Below are 16,561 nucleotides of genomic sequence, written 5' to 3' on the forward strand. Positions count from 1 at the left end.
TTTTTTTAGGACAAAATTAATTGTTAACAAACCGATTTTATTAATTGAACACGGTTCAAAAAATAAACTGAATAATAAAAAAACCAGTACAATGGTATATATTTTTAATTATATATTCATTTATACAATATTATTGATTATAATTGTCATGAAATCATTGAATAGTTACATATTCAACAATATTTAAACATGAGCTAATGAATCTAATTCTCCTACATTGACTATATAAGGTTTCCACAAAACTTTTTTTCAGTGTATACACTGATAACAGCGATAAATAATAAAATAAATTTATTCATTCAAGGACTGGGTCAAATAAAGTCGATGTTTCCTCTAGATGGATTTTAATTAGAAAAATATAAATTTAAACATAAAAAAATAATATACAAAGTGATCTAGAGTTATGCACTGGGATATTCACTATAAATTAACCTACACTTGTTATACAAAGTGATGGAAAAAATATTTTGTACAAAAGTTACTAGAAATAAAGTGAATTGTTCCGAAATTACCAGGAACGAATCAACAGAGGAAGTTCGCCTATATGTTACATGCATTTTCAGAAAAGCTCCCTTCACCTCTATCCATTGCCTCTCTCACCCTGGTGTAAAAGCCACCGCAAAGCTCATTTCTCGACAGTTCATCGATTAAGAAAGAACTAGTAACGAGTGCCAGAGATTAAAAGTTCTCTGTCAGAGGGACGAGGTGTTACTTGACCTGCGTAGATCGTATTTCTCGCTGGTCAATTAGGTTAGGTTAACAGTTGACAGTCCAGAATATCACAAGCAGGGCTGCAAACCACTCAGAACAATAAACCGCAGTTTCCTCAGACAGTCGGGATTCTTCAGCATAGAGCCCATAGTATGGTGGTATGAAATGTACAATATTGACTAGAAAAATTGATTAAAATAACCATCATTATTTGATATTCAGTTAATTAGTTTAGGGGTGGAATTATTTAGTTCATATTTTGTTATTAAAAATCTCAGCATTTATTAACACCTACTGAGCTTTCAATGTTACAAATTATTAAGTTCATTTTAATGGTCATCATAACATATTAAGATTGTCTGAAACAATCTGATATTCGTTCTTCTAGTTCAAGAAGGATGCCAGAGAAGTTTTATTAAGTATCCAAGTCTTCTACGAGTTAATGGACTCCTCAGAAGGTTGACAAATATTAATACAATCTTCACACCTGTTAGATTAGATTATATTGTTTAGGGGTAGTTCTAGTTTCCCAGCCACTTTTCACCTATAGCTCAAAAGATATTTTGTGCATGACTCCACGTCTCATTTTTCTACCTCCAGAGGAGACTTAATAGAAACCTATAAAATTCTTGCGCATATCTACACTTGCGACTTGGGCATTTTCCATGTGAATACAAAACAGCAGTTAAGAGGGCATTCAAGAAAACTATCTAAGGAAAGAAACTGCAAGTTGCCCCGGAAGAACTTTTTGACAAATTGTATATTATATATGTGGAATGCATTAGAAGAAGAGACAGTGACTGCTGCAAAAACAAATATTTTCAAGAACATATTTGATGCTGGACACTCAGCTACAAACAATCAAATTGAGCACTACTTTTAGTAGACTAAAAAGTGTGTATTCTGAAAAAGTTTCATTTTTAAATTTATAAAACAATAGCTTCATCGGTTTTTTTTAACCGCCTACTATTGTCAAACAATAATAATAATATGGCTTTATGGCTTGTTCCAAGAATCTGCAATTGTCACCCTCTGCCATGTCCATTGTATTCAGGTGGTAATTGACCTGCTAAAAGACCAACATCTTGAGAAGTTATTCAAACTTTTTAGTTGATATAGTTTGAATGCCTGAGTTTCTCATTCAAGAGTTCATGTGATTATTTAGCCATCTGTTTAGTTAGTTGTTGAAGTGACATATCCTGAGGTAACGGTGAGGCTCTAAACCAAAATATTGAGTCATTTTCTTTTTTATGACAAGGCTGTCTGCTTTCTCATTGCCTGGTATACCCCAGTGGCATAGTAGCCACATAGTGTTTTTGAGTTGGTTTACACTCCCACCCAAGCTTGGACGTGCACTTAATAGCCTTCGGGGCCTTTAAGGCCGCTTGGCTTTCTAATGAGGTCCAAAAAAGCCCAATCCAGCTCCTTACTCTGACTCATAACCATCTGTATAACAAAGATATGCATCTCGAGCTTGTGGAAGATCTTTATTGACCCATGATTGGCGATCTATTGGTTTGTCACTACTTTCTAGCTTCTAGAATCCTTCTAAGATCTCCTTATTATGTTTTTTCTCTTTAAGGTGAAGGGGAGGCAGATTTAGTATCCCATCTGTCAGTTTACTTGGAAGGTTAATTCTGGGTAGATATGGGTGGACCTTTTGCTTAACCTCATCATCAGGTAAATATGGCTGAAGGGCCAAAATCTTAAACTTACAAAAGAAAAGGTTACGTTACCTGCATGGTAGCAAAGCTCTGGACAGAGGAAAATATTGACAAACTACACACAATTGCTCTCCAGTGCTATTCCATAATGTAGGGTCTTCGTTAGTAGGACAAACGAGAGTTTGTTCCATCGAATCTGGACCACCTTCTACTGGTTCGGCTACAGCGAATGGAATTTGTCCGTCTTCATATCCCCCGGGATTTCCGGTAGCGAGGTATAATTGCTGCGAGACATAAAACTCAATATTAGATCGTAAGTATCAGTATTGAAGTGAATTTATTAGAATAAAATTGTTGTTTACTCACTTTTAGGCAAGACAACTGTCCATTGGCTTGTTTTAGATATTGCGCTAAAATACTAGTGGGTAATGTACAAACAGAGTCTTTGATGTGGATGACATTAATGAGAGCCACCTAAGAAAATAATTATTATTAGGTTATAAGACTCGAAAAACCAAAAAATAATACTAACCGTTTCGTCTGGGAGTATATTTTCATTTACGTCATTTCTAAATAATATTACAACTAAAGGATAACATAACCTTGGAGGGGAACCTAATTCTAAGGGCTCTTCTAGTTTTAGGGTCATTATTTCATCCGAATGGGGATTCTTCCTATAAAACACGTTTATAGTATTTTATATATTTATAAATAAAAATACTTACTCTATGTGAGGTCCTTTATATTGATAATATATATTCAAGAAATCGCCACTTAGACAAGCCTCTCTGAGATCCGCCCATGGTCGCCACAAAAAAATGTGTAATTCCCTAATATTCACACCCCAATACACCCGGATACCATATTTCCCTTGACTCGAAGTGCAACATTGCAATTCTGAAAATAAAAAATGAATACAAAAATCACATATATTTCAATCGTCGCTACTAAAACTTCTAGGATGCTATGATCCTAACCCAGAACGAGATTTTGATTAAATATTTATAAGATAATTGTTTGGATTAGTTGAAATAAGCATATGTTGTTCTGAAAATAAAGAAAGGACATTTAGAGTTTATTTCCTCTACTGATTCTTAAATAAGAAATAATTCTTAAAATAAAACTATTCACATCTCTTAAACCAACCGACAACGTCATTGTGACATCCATGACAGTTCTACCATTGTATAAAGAATAGGATAGTGGGTTAACCTTATGAGGATATCATTTGATGAGGTGGACGCCATCAATAGATGGCAATGGAGAGTTGGCGTCCACAGCACGTCTTTCCTTACTGTACGTCGTAGCTTGAATTACGTGTTTTCTTAGCTTTGGTTGCCAAATTACCCCAATAACAGATGGCGCCAAAATTATTTAAAATATTATATTCAACCCTTAAGCTGTGTTGTAAAGTTTCTTATTTTGGGTGCCTATAGCGAAGATGCAATTTGAGTTCATTATTGTATTGTGTTCGTTGTGTTATTGTTGAGTTTCGTTGGTTGTGCATTTGGATTATTTTTTTATTTGAGAATCTTTGAACTTGGATATATATATTTCATTTTTAAGGTAAGTGGATATTATTACAATTAATATACATCACTACTCTCTTAGTTAATATATTCAAATTATAAGAGGCACTGTATGTATAAATGCGACAGCATACAATTTCGAAAAAAACCTGTATATTTAGCGAATTACTTACAAAAATGTATTTATATAACAAATATTCACTTCTTCTTTTCAATTTTTTAGAAATGGCTGGAAATAAGTGTGAACTAAGTAAGAGATCAGATCCTACAATTAAAATGTACCGATTTCCCGTAAATGATCTTACCAGATGTCAAAAATGGATCATACACTCGGGTGAGTTATTCTTAAGACAATTATTTTTCATAAAGGAATAAAAAATAGTGAATGTGAATAAATGACTTTCCAAATATTCAATACTAAACATAAGTAGGTATTTAATTATCGTCAAATAAAAGATAATTCGTCCAATAGTTTTTTCTGATAATGAGTTTATTTGTATTATGGTCGCATTGCATATTATACGAGTACAATGATTTACTACATCCATTCAATCTTGTAAACTTATCAAAAGTACTTGAATCATACCTACATTTAAACTTAGAAGCCACCTTTATAGTAAAGACAGAATAGAATAAACTATTTTTAAAAATATTTCAAACTTATACATAAACACAACTAACCGAATACAAAGCACTAAACTTTAATATTTCACAAAAATTGAAATAGTATTTTTTGTTATTTTTTCATGTTTATGAACTAAGCACATAATAATAAGGTAATGCGTCTGTGTGTTTATATTTGGAAATTATCCTGTCAATGAGGCAAAAATTTCACCTGTTCAAATGTATATAGACTGTTTTTTATCACATATTATAATATGGTTATAATACTATATTCTATGCCATAACTTTTTTAACCAATGTAATATCCCTCCATAATATAATCACTATTTTTGTCCAATTGTTCATTTTTGTCCTCATATCTATTAAAGGTAAGAATATAGTAATGCCATATACCATCTTAAAATTGTTGAATACTTTCAATAAAAATGAATTTTAGTTTCAACTTTATTATATATATTGCAAAAAACATATTTAACAAGAGATAATTTTATTTGCTAGTAAGTACCAGCTTTTATGACCATACATACTTGGTTCAGATAAGTAGACCTTTTGCTTGCTTCTATTATACCATTAAACAAACAGATGGTTTTGTAAGCATTTATGGTCTATATTCTCATTGTGAAATATAATTTCTGAAAGTCAAAGGTAGCAACAGGCTCCTCAAGTACATTTTTCCAGTCACACATTATGAATGAATTTATCATCCCAACAAATATTGATGTTAGTTATTTATTTCACGATTTACCTATCCATAACTTCCTACAGTGATAATAGAAACAGCCTATTTAAAACTATAGAACAAATTAATTATTTTTAAAAAATGTTTAAAAAATCCTGGAGAAGAGAAATTTATATTTTCAACCGTAGTAGTTGATGTCTTTTTTGTAACGTTATAACTATATTAAATATGACGCCTTGGATATATTTTTTAATGGTATATATTTTTTGTATTGCACTTTAATAGGTTATAATTTTAAAAATATATGACTCATGCTTGATTTACCTATAACAGATTTGTGAATAAAATCAGCTTAGTTTTAACATTTCTATATTATTTTGTGGTCAATCCAAAAAGTATAAATAGATAATACAATAAATGATATTTTCGATTATTATAACTTTTGGCTCTCGAATGTGAAACCAAGGCCGGTCCTGGGTTAGTTGGTACACTTATCGGTAAGGATGAGGCCATTGTATAAATATCTTAACACAATGATAAAACTGACAAAACGATTATAAGTAGGTATTTTAGTAGTAGTTGATAGGACAAATTTTTTTTCTTTATTAGAAAGTTTTTTTATTTATTGGTCTTATCCAAATTTTCGCATTGATCCGTAACTTTCAATACAAAGCCAATTAATATAATATTTATATTAAAATCAGATTATTTAAATATCTTTGGTACGTATATACTTATTTGTATATTTTTTATTTCTGGTTTTATTACAATTCTTTCGAATGGTCTTTTTTGTTTGATTTTAAAAACCCTTATTAAAGATAAGTATGAGAGTGTTTTTGCCGTTGTTGTGAGCATACCAAGAAATTTCAATGATGTGTAGTTGTTTTTGAGAATGATACACAGGTATGGAATTATCTTAACACAATTCGGGAAAATTCTGTCATTCCGACGATGATATAAGATACAATTAGGGAAAATCCAAGTAAGGGTACTACTAGTCGTTATTCCATTTATGCCCGTTATTGAAATGAAATAAATTCAAGTTTTTGAACATAAAAAAATACTACTTTACCATAACCATTACAATAAATATGTATGTTAACATTGATGTTCCTTATTTCAAGTAATGCTGTTTTGGCAAACCTAAGCCAGAAATCACTAAGAAATAAGCTGATCTGTAGCAAATATTTCAGTGAAAATATTAGTCAATCTAAAAGAATGCGTACTACTACAAATAATCCAATTGAATGTTTCGTCACATCCACAAACATATTCAAATAGTGATTTTATTGCCCCGATTCATTCCAGAAACATTGACATGAGAGGTAGTTCTATCAGTAACCATGAAGATGAATAGTGGTTGAAAGAGTTACAGAACCTGCCATCTTGTTCTATGGAAATTGGAGGTAGGAAGGAATCATTGCAAGAAGAAAATGGACGATTGAGAAAGGAACTAACCAATGCTAGGAAAAAAGTCAATAACCTGAAAGGATTTTAGACCACCACCTAAAATCCTTTTCCAACAAGATTCCACACCCCTTTCTTATTTCAAATTTTATTCAGAAGGGGTGCTAAAGGGGAATAATATTTTCATACTGCAAATTGTCAATTTAAGAATAAAAATCGACCTGTTATAGTTTTTTTACATAGTGCATAATAACACAAAAATTGAATTTTTTCCATACATATGAACCGTATTGTATGTATAATATTTTATAAATTTCTCTAATTTCTTATTTCTTAGACCTTTTGATATATTAATGTTTCTAAATGTCTCTTCTGTTTTAAAATAAAATTAATTCAATATAAATTATCAATATTTTGATAACGACTGAAGTTAAGTCGAAACGTCAATTTTTTAACAATATTTTAAAGAAAACACCTCAAATCAAGAACATTTAGATGTATTAATATTCTGATTTAAGATTTTGATTTTACAACTTTTGTTCAGTTAATATTGTAATTCATGTTGATAAAGTTTGTTTTTTATTTAAAAAAAAAAATATTTCATCGTGAAAACACGTAATTAACAAAAATATGTAGCATATGGTAAAGGAATTCAAATTATTCAAAATAACTGAATTAATCATTTTCATATCAAGCGTGATGCAATTAAATAACAGTTAACAAGAATTAATGATTAATAAAAAACAAATTTTTTATTCAATATGAAAATCGCTTTTTTACACCATGGAGGTCACGTACAAATTCAATTATCAATTGCCTCATTAGTCTCATTTTCTAAAAATTCTTATTTAGAAAAAAATTCCATATTTATTGTTTTAATTTTATCTATAATATTTTCATCAACTGAATTGTTGGTTTGGATTATCATAACATAACTGTATTTTAATAAATCTTGGTTTGTGAACGTTCGCCCTCGTTGTAACTACATTGTTGTCAGATAATTGGTTTTCTAAAAAGTAACGATCTTTATTGTATAAAATTTACGTATATCTGCAAATAACAAGCGATCTTTATCGCACCTAAGGAAATTCTCGGAAAGTGCCTTCTTCAAAAATTACTTGAAATTATAGAGAAAAATTTATCATAAGGCAATAAAAGCTGTCAAAGATCTTTATTGTAATAGAAGACTCGTAATGTTTCTAAAGAAACATGGTCCATTGTGAATGATCTAAGATTCTAAGAAATGAAGCTTCTTCATCGAGCATGATCTCTACTACACCTGATAACTTTAATAATCACTTTGTGAATGTAACCAAAAATTTATCAAATTCTATAACTGCTTCACATGATCCGATTTCATATTTCCCTGATGCTAAACTTACACAGTTTCTTCTTTATGTCCTTAATACTAATTTGGGACTGATGGACTTACATCAAAAATGTTTTCGTAAATCCTTACCACTTTAATTAACGTTTCATTTCAAAATGGCAATTTTCCCAATAGCCTTAAGACCTATGAAGGTGGAGATAGAAATAAAGCATCGAATTATCGCCCAATTGCACTCCTTCTCACGTTAACTAAGATCATAGATAGATTGGTCAAAAAGAGGCTATCCACTTACAAACACGGAGCAAGACCTTTACCCATCTGCTCCACGTTCAGAATTATTTAAAAGCTCAATATTTTACAATGCAAAAAAATGCACAATCAGTTGCTAAATGAAATCAAATCGATATCATCTTTTCTCGCATTCCGCAATAATCTTCATTAAGATATTTTTATGTTTGATTTTTAGTTTTTACAAGCTTTTGTCTACAAATTATAACAATTTTTTGACAGTGAAGCATTCCTCTCTCTAATCTAAACGGACTCATTTCATCTAAAATCGTCTAATTTTAGATTTTGGTGTAAATTTAAGAAACTCTTCTCTAGGGTCCCAAAGGAAAACTTTAAATGACAACATCACTTGTTTTGTTATTTTCATATTTAGTGCATGTACGTTTTTTTACAGCAAACATCAGCTCAATTTTTTTTATAGATAACTAATAGTTTTTATCTCAATTTTTATTAATAAAAATTCCGTCTTATCATTTTGATCCATTATTAAAAAGTCTTGTACATGCACTAAACATGAAAATAACAAAACAAGTGATATAGTCATTTAACACGTTGAGTCCCAATCAAAATTGATTAACTTTTCCCAGAGCCCAAACATTTTTTTGTGTTTTTTCACTTCAAATGGGATGTGGAAGCAAAAATAATAAAAAGATTTATTTGAATAAAAATTGCAAAAAATGATGTTTGTTGTGTGTATTATAGAAGATTGGAGTTAGCCGGAAAGGACGTTGAAGTGATATAGGAAAATGCTATTGAGCTGTTATTTGGTACAAAAATGGTAAATGCCCATATTCTTTATAAAAAAATATAGCAATTACTGATTCTCAAATCAATGTTGCAAAGAAGTTACTGACTAAAGAAACTACGAATGTTGCTGATTAAGAGACGCCAAAACCAAAAAACCCATTGCCTAGTGAAGAAAGAATGTCCAAGTCACAAGGTAAGAAAAGATAGTGTATGGTCTCTTGGGTCGCGGAGAAGGTTCGAAATAAAATATGTCGGGGCTGTGGGGAAAATTCAGTTGCGGGCCTATGGACCGCACCGGAGCTCAACATGTTAAAGTTGACGATAAGAACAGTAAATTCTAAGAATATCATATCTTTATCTCGTAGTCAAAACGTTTGTTTCATAACCTGAAAATTGGGATTTCTTAAAATTCCAAAACCAAAGTTTTCTTCTATGAAGACTGGGCTGCCCAAGTCAACTAGTGACTGAATTTTGTCTATTATATGTATATGTACTTAATTCCCTCGGAGCATAAGTTTTTAATTCTCAACCGTTGAGACTCTAGATGCGATTGGAATTCACAAAAAAATGACTAAAACACATTATGCATAAGGATCTTCCGAGCCAATTATCTATTAGTACAGGATCCCATCGCTTGATCCTGCAGGTATCTATTTAATTTTAAAGAAATCTTGAGGATGCAATTACCTGTAATTAATATACTAATATGACTTGCAGCTATATGTTTTTTCAGTCAATCTTACAGCATTGAAACTTGAAAATATCGATTTTTAAACGTCTTTATTTAAATAGGCGGAAACAAGCGCAGAAAAGTTTTTCAAAGACTAAACCGCAACAATATACAAATCAAGAAGACTTTAAATGGGATATCGAGTTGTGACTGCTTCTATAAAATATTGATAAATCTGACAATCCGAATGAAAAAACACTTACACGTGTTATGTAAAAAATGCAGTGCAGGTGTTCTTGTCTTCCTACAATATATTCTTATTTGCTGCGGAATGAGAAAGTTTAAGTTCTAATATTGACGGTTGACCTTGGTATTATGTATTCTATGTCTATTTTAAAAGTAGCCCAAACGGTTAATATTTTTTCTTCAATAAAATCAAAACGAAATTGATGTATCCATTTTATGATTATTTGAATGATTTCACGTAAGATTTATCATATATCAATAACAAATTTTCAATATTTTGCAAGTATAATTAAGGTATTAATTAAGGACAAAACTTAAAAAAGTATATTTATCTAACAAAAATAGTAGACCAAAACAATGATCAGTGCGTGTTCGGCATGTGAACATCCCGAATGAAACGCGTCGTGGCATTTTTATTAGGCCAAATCAGTGGCACTATAATATACCAGGTGTAGTACAGGGACGACATCGTATTATCATACTGCAGTGAGATTGTTTGTATTCGTCTGTTGCGTAATTTTCTTAAACATGTCTGACACGGATACAGCTGGTGAAGTTTTTGTCATTAGCTAAGAAAAAAGATAAAAAGCTTCATTTGAACGCTAGCGAAAAACAAATGATTATTAATATTTATAAAAATGAAATGCAAGAAAATGATGACAAGAATTTTGATGACGTTATTTCCAAAATGGCAAATATTTCAAGTGTCTACGGAATCATTCGTGAGTACAGAGCTCACCAATCAGTGGCCGACCCAAAAAAGTATCCATCAAGAGCAACAATTAACAATTCAATTGATGATTTCGACAGGAGAGACATCAGAAAAAATTTTGCACAATTTTTTATTCCAAAATGAGTTACCTACAGTGAATAAAATTCTCGGAGTTAACGAAGATAAGGACTTGCCGGATTTCAAGAGGTCCTTCTCAGACCATCACCGTCGTGTTATGCGTGTTCAGCGATCTCAAAAACCCCCAGGATTTCTATATTAGGCCAATTTCATAACAAATTTCCACGAGGCTCCAGGAAACGACGTGTAAACCACCCATCCCGAGCCCCAGATCCCTCGCAGGTCATCGCCGTCGTGATATGCGTGTTCAGCGATCTCAAAAACCCCCAGGATTTCTATATTTGGTCAATTTTATAACGAATTTTCTACGCGGCACCAGGAAACGACTTATAAACCACCCATCCCGGGCACCAGGTACCTCGTAGTTCATCGCCGTCTTTATATTCGTGTTCAGTGATCTCAAAAAAAACCCAGGATTTTTATATTTGGCCAATTTCATAAAGAATTTGCACGGAGTTCCAGGATACAACGGGCACCAGGTCCGTCGCAGGTCGTAGAATAAATATTGAGGCTGTTAACATAATATTTTGTTTTTATAAATTATGTTTGATATGGAAATTTCATGATTTTATAATGAACCAGTAAATGTAAAAAAAAACATCTTAATTGCTTTTCGTAGATTCGTGCTGAATATTTATCAAAAATTGTGTGAAAGAACACTATGCATACAAACGGCCACATTTATTCTGTTTCAGAAATTAATTTAAACAAATCACGAAAAACGCCAGATTAAAAATCAATATCAAGGTTAACGGGTAACTGTATAGGGCAGTGGAGCAATCAATCTTAAAATATTATAATCACAAGAATGCTCTAATTAAATTTCATCACCAACAATTGCAGAAAATTGTTCAAATTTTAATGTAATCGTCCTATTTCCCGGATCTTTTGTTATTAAGCAAGGTAATTGTGTAGTACTAATAAAATCTATAGTTTAGAAATATTAGAGTGAAGGCTGAAGGTGATTTTTATTAGTATTTCTAATAGGCCAGTCTTAAGATGTTATTTTTATTTCGTCCACATAAATATTTTTATTCATATTGAAGCAAAGATGATTAAAAATCATCAGAAAACAGCTTAAGAAATTATTCCCATCTGTTTTGTATATTCTAATTGAAATAAAAAAACGTTTACCTTGTAATTCAATATTCAAAACATAAATTGGTTTTCTGTGTTAATATTGATTACTATAAAACGAAAGTAGTTCGATGTATCGCGTCATTTTGTAATAGCTATTAGTTATTATTTTAAATTTATTTCATAAAATAATTTTGTTTATAAGTAAATAAATCAATATAAATAAGCAAATTGTCAGTGTCAATATCATATTTTGAAAAAGAAAAGACCTAAAATGAAGAACATTTAGATGCATTAATAATTTTTTATCGATATTTTTTGATATTTTTGTCATTATCTTTTTTTCTTTCGGCAGTGTCTCTAATAATTTTGTCAAATAATCGTCCTCTATTTCGATTCTCGGGATATTCCAAACCCTTCCCTGTCCAATTTGTCTCAGAACAATCCAATCGAATTGAGATCAGGCGACTGTGACTAAATTTTCTGACGATCAGGCGCTGACCAGACGCACTACATTTTTTCATACCCTTCTTTTTTCAAAATCCCTACAATTATACCAGTTCTTCAGGCTCCCTTCCACCAAAACATCCCGAAATCATCACCGAGCTTTCGCCGGGTTTCACAGTCCGTTCTCCTTTTGACTTGCTTACAAATACTCTTGTCTTAGATCCAAAAATCTCAAACAGTAACTCATCACTCCAGAAAACTCTCTCCCACTGCATCCAATTTTTATGTTGTTTAATCCACTGCCACCTCATGATTTTATTTTTCATCTTACACTGCTACCCTTCCAAAAGCCCAGCTTCTCTGTCTCATTTTCATTATAGAAGTACTCAATTCGGCGGTAATGATTGTGTTACGAACTTGACCGTAAAGCAGGTCCTGTTCGGTTGTGATAGAAGGGTCTAAAATTTGGTAAAATTCTCGGAAAGGCTGTTTTTATTACAACGGCGATTTATTATCCGTTAGAACCAATTTCTAGGAAGGCCTTTTTGTTTATTTGTTTGTTTGTAAATACTAGCTATTTATCAGCACTAAGTCAGTACATTAAATGTCATTGCGAACTAATCGAAATTGTAAAAAGTAACCGGTGGATTTAAATAAATTATATATGTAGTGAATAGTTAATAGTGTTAGAATGAGTTCAAATAAATAAGAAAAATATTACACCACGATTATTTTTGCCTAGATCTATTGCCTATTAAAACTTGCGATTAATGCACTTTTGATCAGTAATGTATGTCGATACAAGTGAAATTTTTAAGGGGGTATTAAAATGACGTTATTTATTCAAAAATAGACAAGCCAAGACCAAGAACATTCACCTAAAGCACCAAATAAAATGATGGCTACAATATTTTGGGACTTCGACGGTATCCCTTTTATTGATTTCAAGGGAGCAAATACAACCGTTAACGCGGCATATTAGTCTTACTTACTTACTACGACAATTCTGCGCTTGCTTCAAGACAACGCTTTCGTCGGTTTGCAGGTTTTCTGCGGTTTTCCTGTAACCTGGTGAACCGGTTCACCAGCCCAATGGCCGACGATAGGAAGTAATGCCACAACTGTACCTGCCCGCCCCTCGATTACTCGCTTAACCATTCAAAACAAACATAACAAAAAAACAAAAAAAGCAAAGAGAAAAACAACAAAAAAATTACTAAATATATCCACAAACTTAAAGGAACCGTTTTTACTTAGACTGGAGCTCTCTTTTCATCTTCTTCGAGTTAGTTTTTTTCTTTTTCTAGCCAAGACAGCACAATCACAAACCAATTCACCACAACCCCAGCACTGCAGATGAGAAAATCCTATATCAGGGGCAACTCCAACAAACCTCCCTACATAAAAAAATTCCCTTAACCTACCCAAAAAACCCTCTCTCATCTTTCCAAAGTAATTGTACACGAATGTGGCTCCACAGGGATTGACCTCACATGACTATTTTTTGTTCGGAAAATAGTGGCTAAATTAAGGGGTAGAAGATCTAACAACGACGATGAAGATGCTTCATATATATTTTGATAGAAGCACAGTATTGGAAATAAAGGGAATAGGAAAAGATTATAGTGGAAAATAATTAATTTTTTTTTAATTATGACCTTTTTACTAGGATGTATTGAAAAATTCTTAGCCTACTATAGAACCAAACAAAATTTCAATGTCAAAATATTTTATTACTCAACATATTCTCCTCTTAATTGGATACATTTATTACAGCGAACCTGCAACGTCCCTAGACCTTCAAAAAAATGTTTCTTCTTGCTCTGCAAACCAGACTTCCACAGATTTTATTACCTCCTCGTTGGAAGAAAATGTAGGACCTTTTAAACTTCTTATCAGTTGAGGAAAGAGATGATAGTCGGACGGAGCCAAATCTGTTGAATAAGGGGGGTGTTTTAGTAAATCAAACAGTAAATCACGAAGAATTTTTTGCAACATGAGATTTATGTGCAGGGTCGTTGTCCTGCAAAACACCTTTGGACAGCTTTTCGCGTTTTTTCTCTTTAATTTTTTCCCATAGAATGGTCAGTAATGTCGAATAGTAATCTCCAGTTATTGTTCTACCCTTATCCAAAAAATCAATCATGATTACTCCATGGCAATCCCAAAAAACTGAAGCAAGAACTTTTACAGCAGATTTTTGGACCAGAAACTTCTTAGGTCCTGTAGAACCAGAGTGTCGCTATTCCATTGATTGTTGCTTTGTTTTTGGATCGTAGAGATCGGTCATTATCTTCAATGGAAACTTTACCTCTTTTTAAGCTTGCAATCCAATCCAATTTTTCTCTCTCACGTGTGTACTATTTTGTAGAACGTAGTTTCAAACGGAGTGGGAAATATTGAACCCATTCCAAAACTAGTCCAGACCCAAGCTGTTCCTGTATGGATCGAGTTGTGCTCGCAACACAGTTTCGTGGGTCTGTTCACTCTATGCTTGCACATTTTGTATTCCATACAAAATTAATTGATTTGATTAAGCATGAGTTCTGGAGATTAACTAAGAGCTAAACTTCTGTTCATTGAATCACTCTATCTGGAATTTTACTAGATAACTTAGACTTTCCATGGCTATCTCATTCGTTTAACTTTTTTATTTTTTTGCTGAGTAGGTAGAACATGATATATTTTTCTTCATCCTTAGATTCTAAATCGAGAAGAAGTTGGTTTGCTGCCGTCCTGTATATTGAAGATGGAAATTTGGGTGAGCATGGGTGTGGGCTGTGTTCAATATGCGTTATTATTATAAAGCATGTGCTTGGGTTGGGCCTAAGAACTTTAAGACTGCACTAGGTATCTATTTTTTGTATTCAGTAAATGTGGCAACCAGCTATAACATTAAAAACGTTTTTCAACAATCTAATTCATTGGAATTATTCACAAGATCGATTCGAATAAATTTATGTTAAGTAGGTAATATTTTGTAATGACTAGAAATTATAAATTTAGAGAAATATCAAGAATGGATGTAACGAAATATGCAAAATACAATAACAAATAAAATAATTTACACACATTAAAAATATCAATAACAACCATCAAAATATTGTTTCTTGCGGTCAAGGTTGGTACACATTCATCGTCATCGGTTTACCTTCGCGCCAGTTATAAAAGTTACTTCAAATTTTCCATTCGCCCTTATTCAAACATGTATAAGGTCATTTCGTAAGTGCTAACATCATCTTAAAACTATACGAGGTATCTTTAAACAGTTCATAAGATACACAGTGCGCTCATAAATCTATATAAAACAATATCTGGAAATTTACAGAAATATACTAATGGAAATCATAGTTTTTCCTGTGGTACAGTTTCCAGACACTTTTAAAATTTTTCCTTACCTTACTTCATAAAAACTTTTAGCAAGTACTTCTAGCTCTCAACTTTAAAAATGGAATACCTCGCTTTCTAAATACACAGTAAATATGTACATGGTGAGTCACTTGAATTTATACTATTTATAGTGTGCAAACGGTGGGTTTCATCAAGCCATCTAGTGTCAATTCTTGACAAATATAGTCTATTTCTATGAATACGAGAGTAATAAAATTACGAAGCATTCGTAATCCAAAGGCGTACGAGGATGTATGAGATTCATTGAGTTCTGCTCATAGTTCTATAATCTTCCGTCCCATTCACGTGACCATCGGATAGTGTCGCTTATCATGAGTCTTCTTATCGGTGCTGAGTAGTACTTACTAATTTTTAAAGATTGAAGAACCGCCTCATAGTTCCAATCCCAAGATCCCAGTGCGCCAACAATAAATGCCTCGAATTCTCTTGCCGTGCGGTAATAATCCATTGCTTACGATTCTCGAAGGTTAGCGCGACGTCAATAATAGTGATTTGGTGGCTAACGTCGTTTTTGATCACTATGTCTGCCTCACCGATTATGCCGGTGTATCTAGCTGCTTTTCGTATCTTCTACATCTCTTGTCGTTGCCGTGGTTCCATCTCTTGCAAGCTTTCAGGGATAGCACCCATAATCAAGCTCTATATATAAAACGCGTATTTCGGCCTGTTCGCAAAAAATTGTTGGAGACCTTGCTGACTGAAGTTGCCTCTAATCCCTTCCCCTGATCTGGCTTGGATCATAGTAAGTTGGAATAATGGTCTATGAAGCGTCAGCGTAAGAATGCCCGTCCTCTACTACTTAATGCGATGCTAAGAGGATTGTCTCGTTCTGAACATGACCATGTGATGTTGATCTTGGTGTCTAGTTTGGTTATAATAAT

At 32.5% G+C, this 16,561-nt stretch overlaps 1 protein-coding gene across 1 annotated transcript in view; it reads right to left on the reverse strand.

The window, feature by feature from the left end:
- The window catches only part of LOC130451523 (cell growth regulator with RING finger domain protein 1-like), a 36,358-nt gene that overhangs the window by 7,399 nt on the left and 12,398 nt on the right, over window positions 1–16,561 (reverse strand). The window contains exons 3-6 of the mRNA XM_056790596.1: window positions 3,101–3,272; window positions 2,908–3,049; window positions 2,742–2,849; window positions 2,448–2,659 (exon numbers count right to left, since the gene is read on the reverse strand). Of these exons, the coding sequence (XP_056646574.1) occupies window positions 2,448–2,659; window positions 2,742–2,849; window positions 2,908–3,049; window positions 3,101–3,272 (634 nt within the window). The remainder of the gene's footprint in view (window positions 1–2,447; window positions 2,660–2,741; window positions 2,850–2,907; window positions 3,050–3,100; window positions 3,273–16,561) is intronic.

The sequence above is a fragment of the Diorhabda sublineata genome, chromosome X (genome assembly GCF_026230105.1).
Source record: "Diorhabda sublineata isolate icDioSubl1.1 chromosome X, icDioSubl1.1, whole genome shotgun sequence".
Taxonomy (NCBI): domain Eukaryota; kingdom Metazoa; phylum Arthropoda; class Insecta; order Coleoptera; family Chrysomelidae; genus Diorhabda; species Diorhabda sublineata.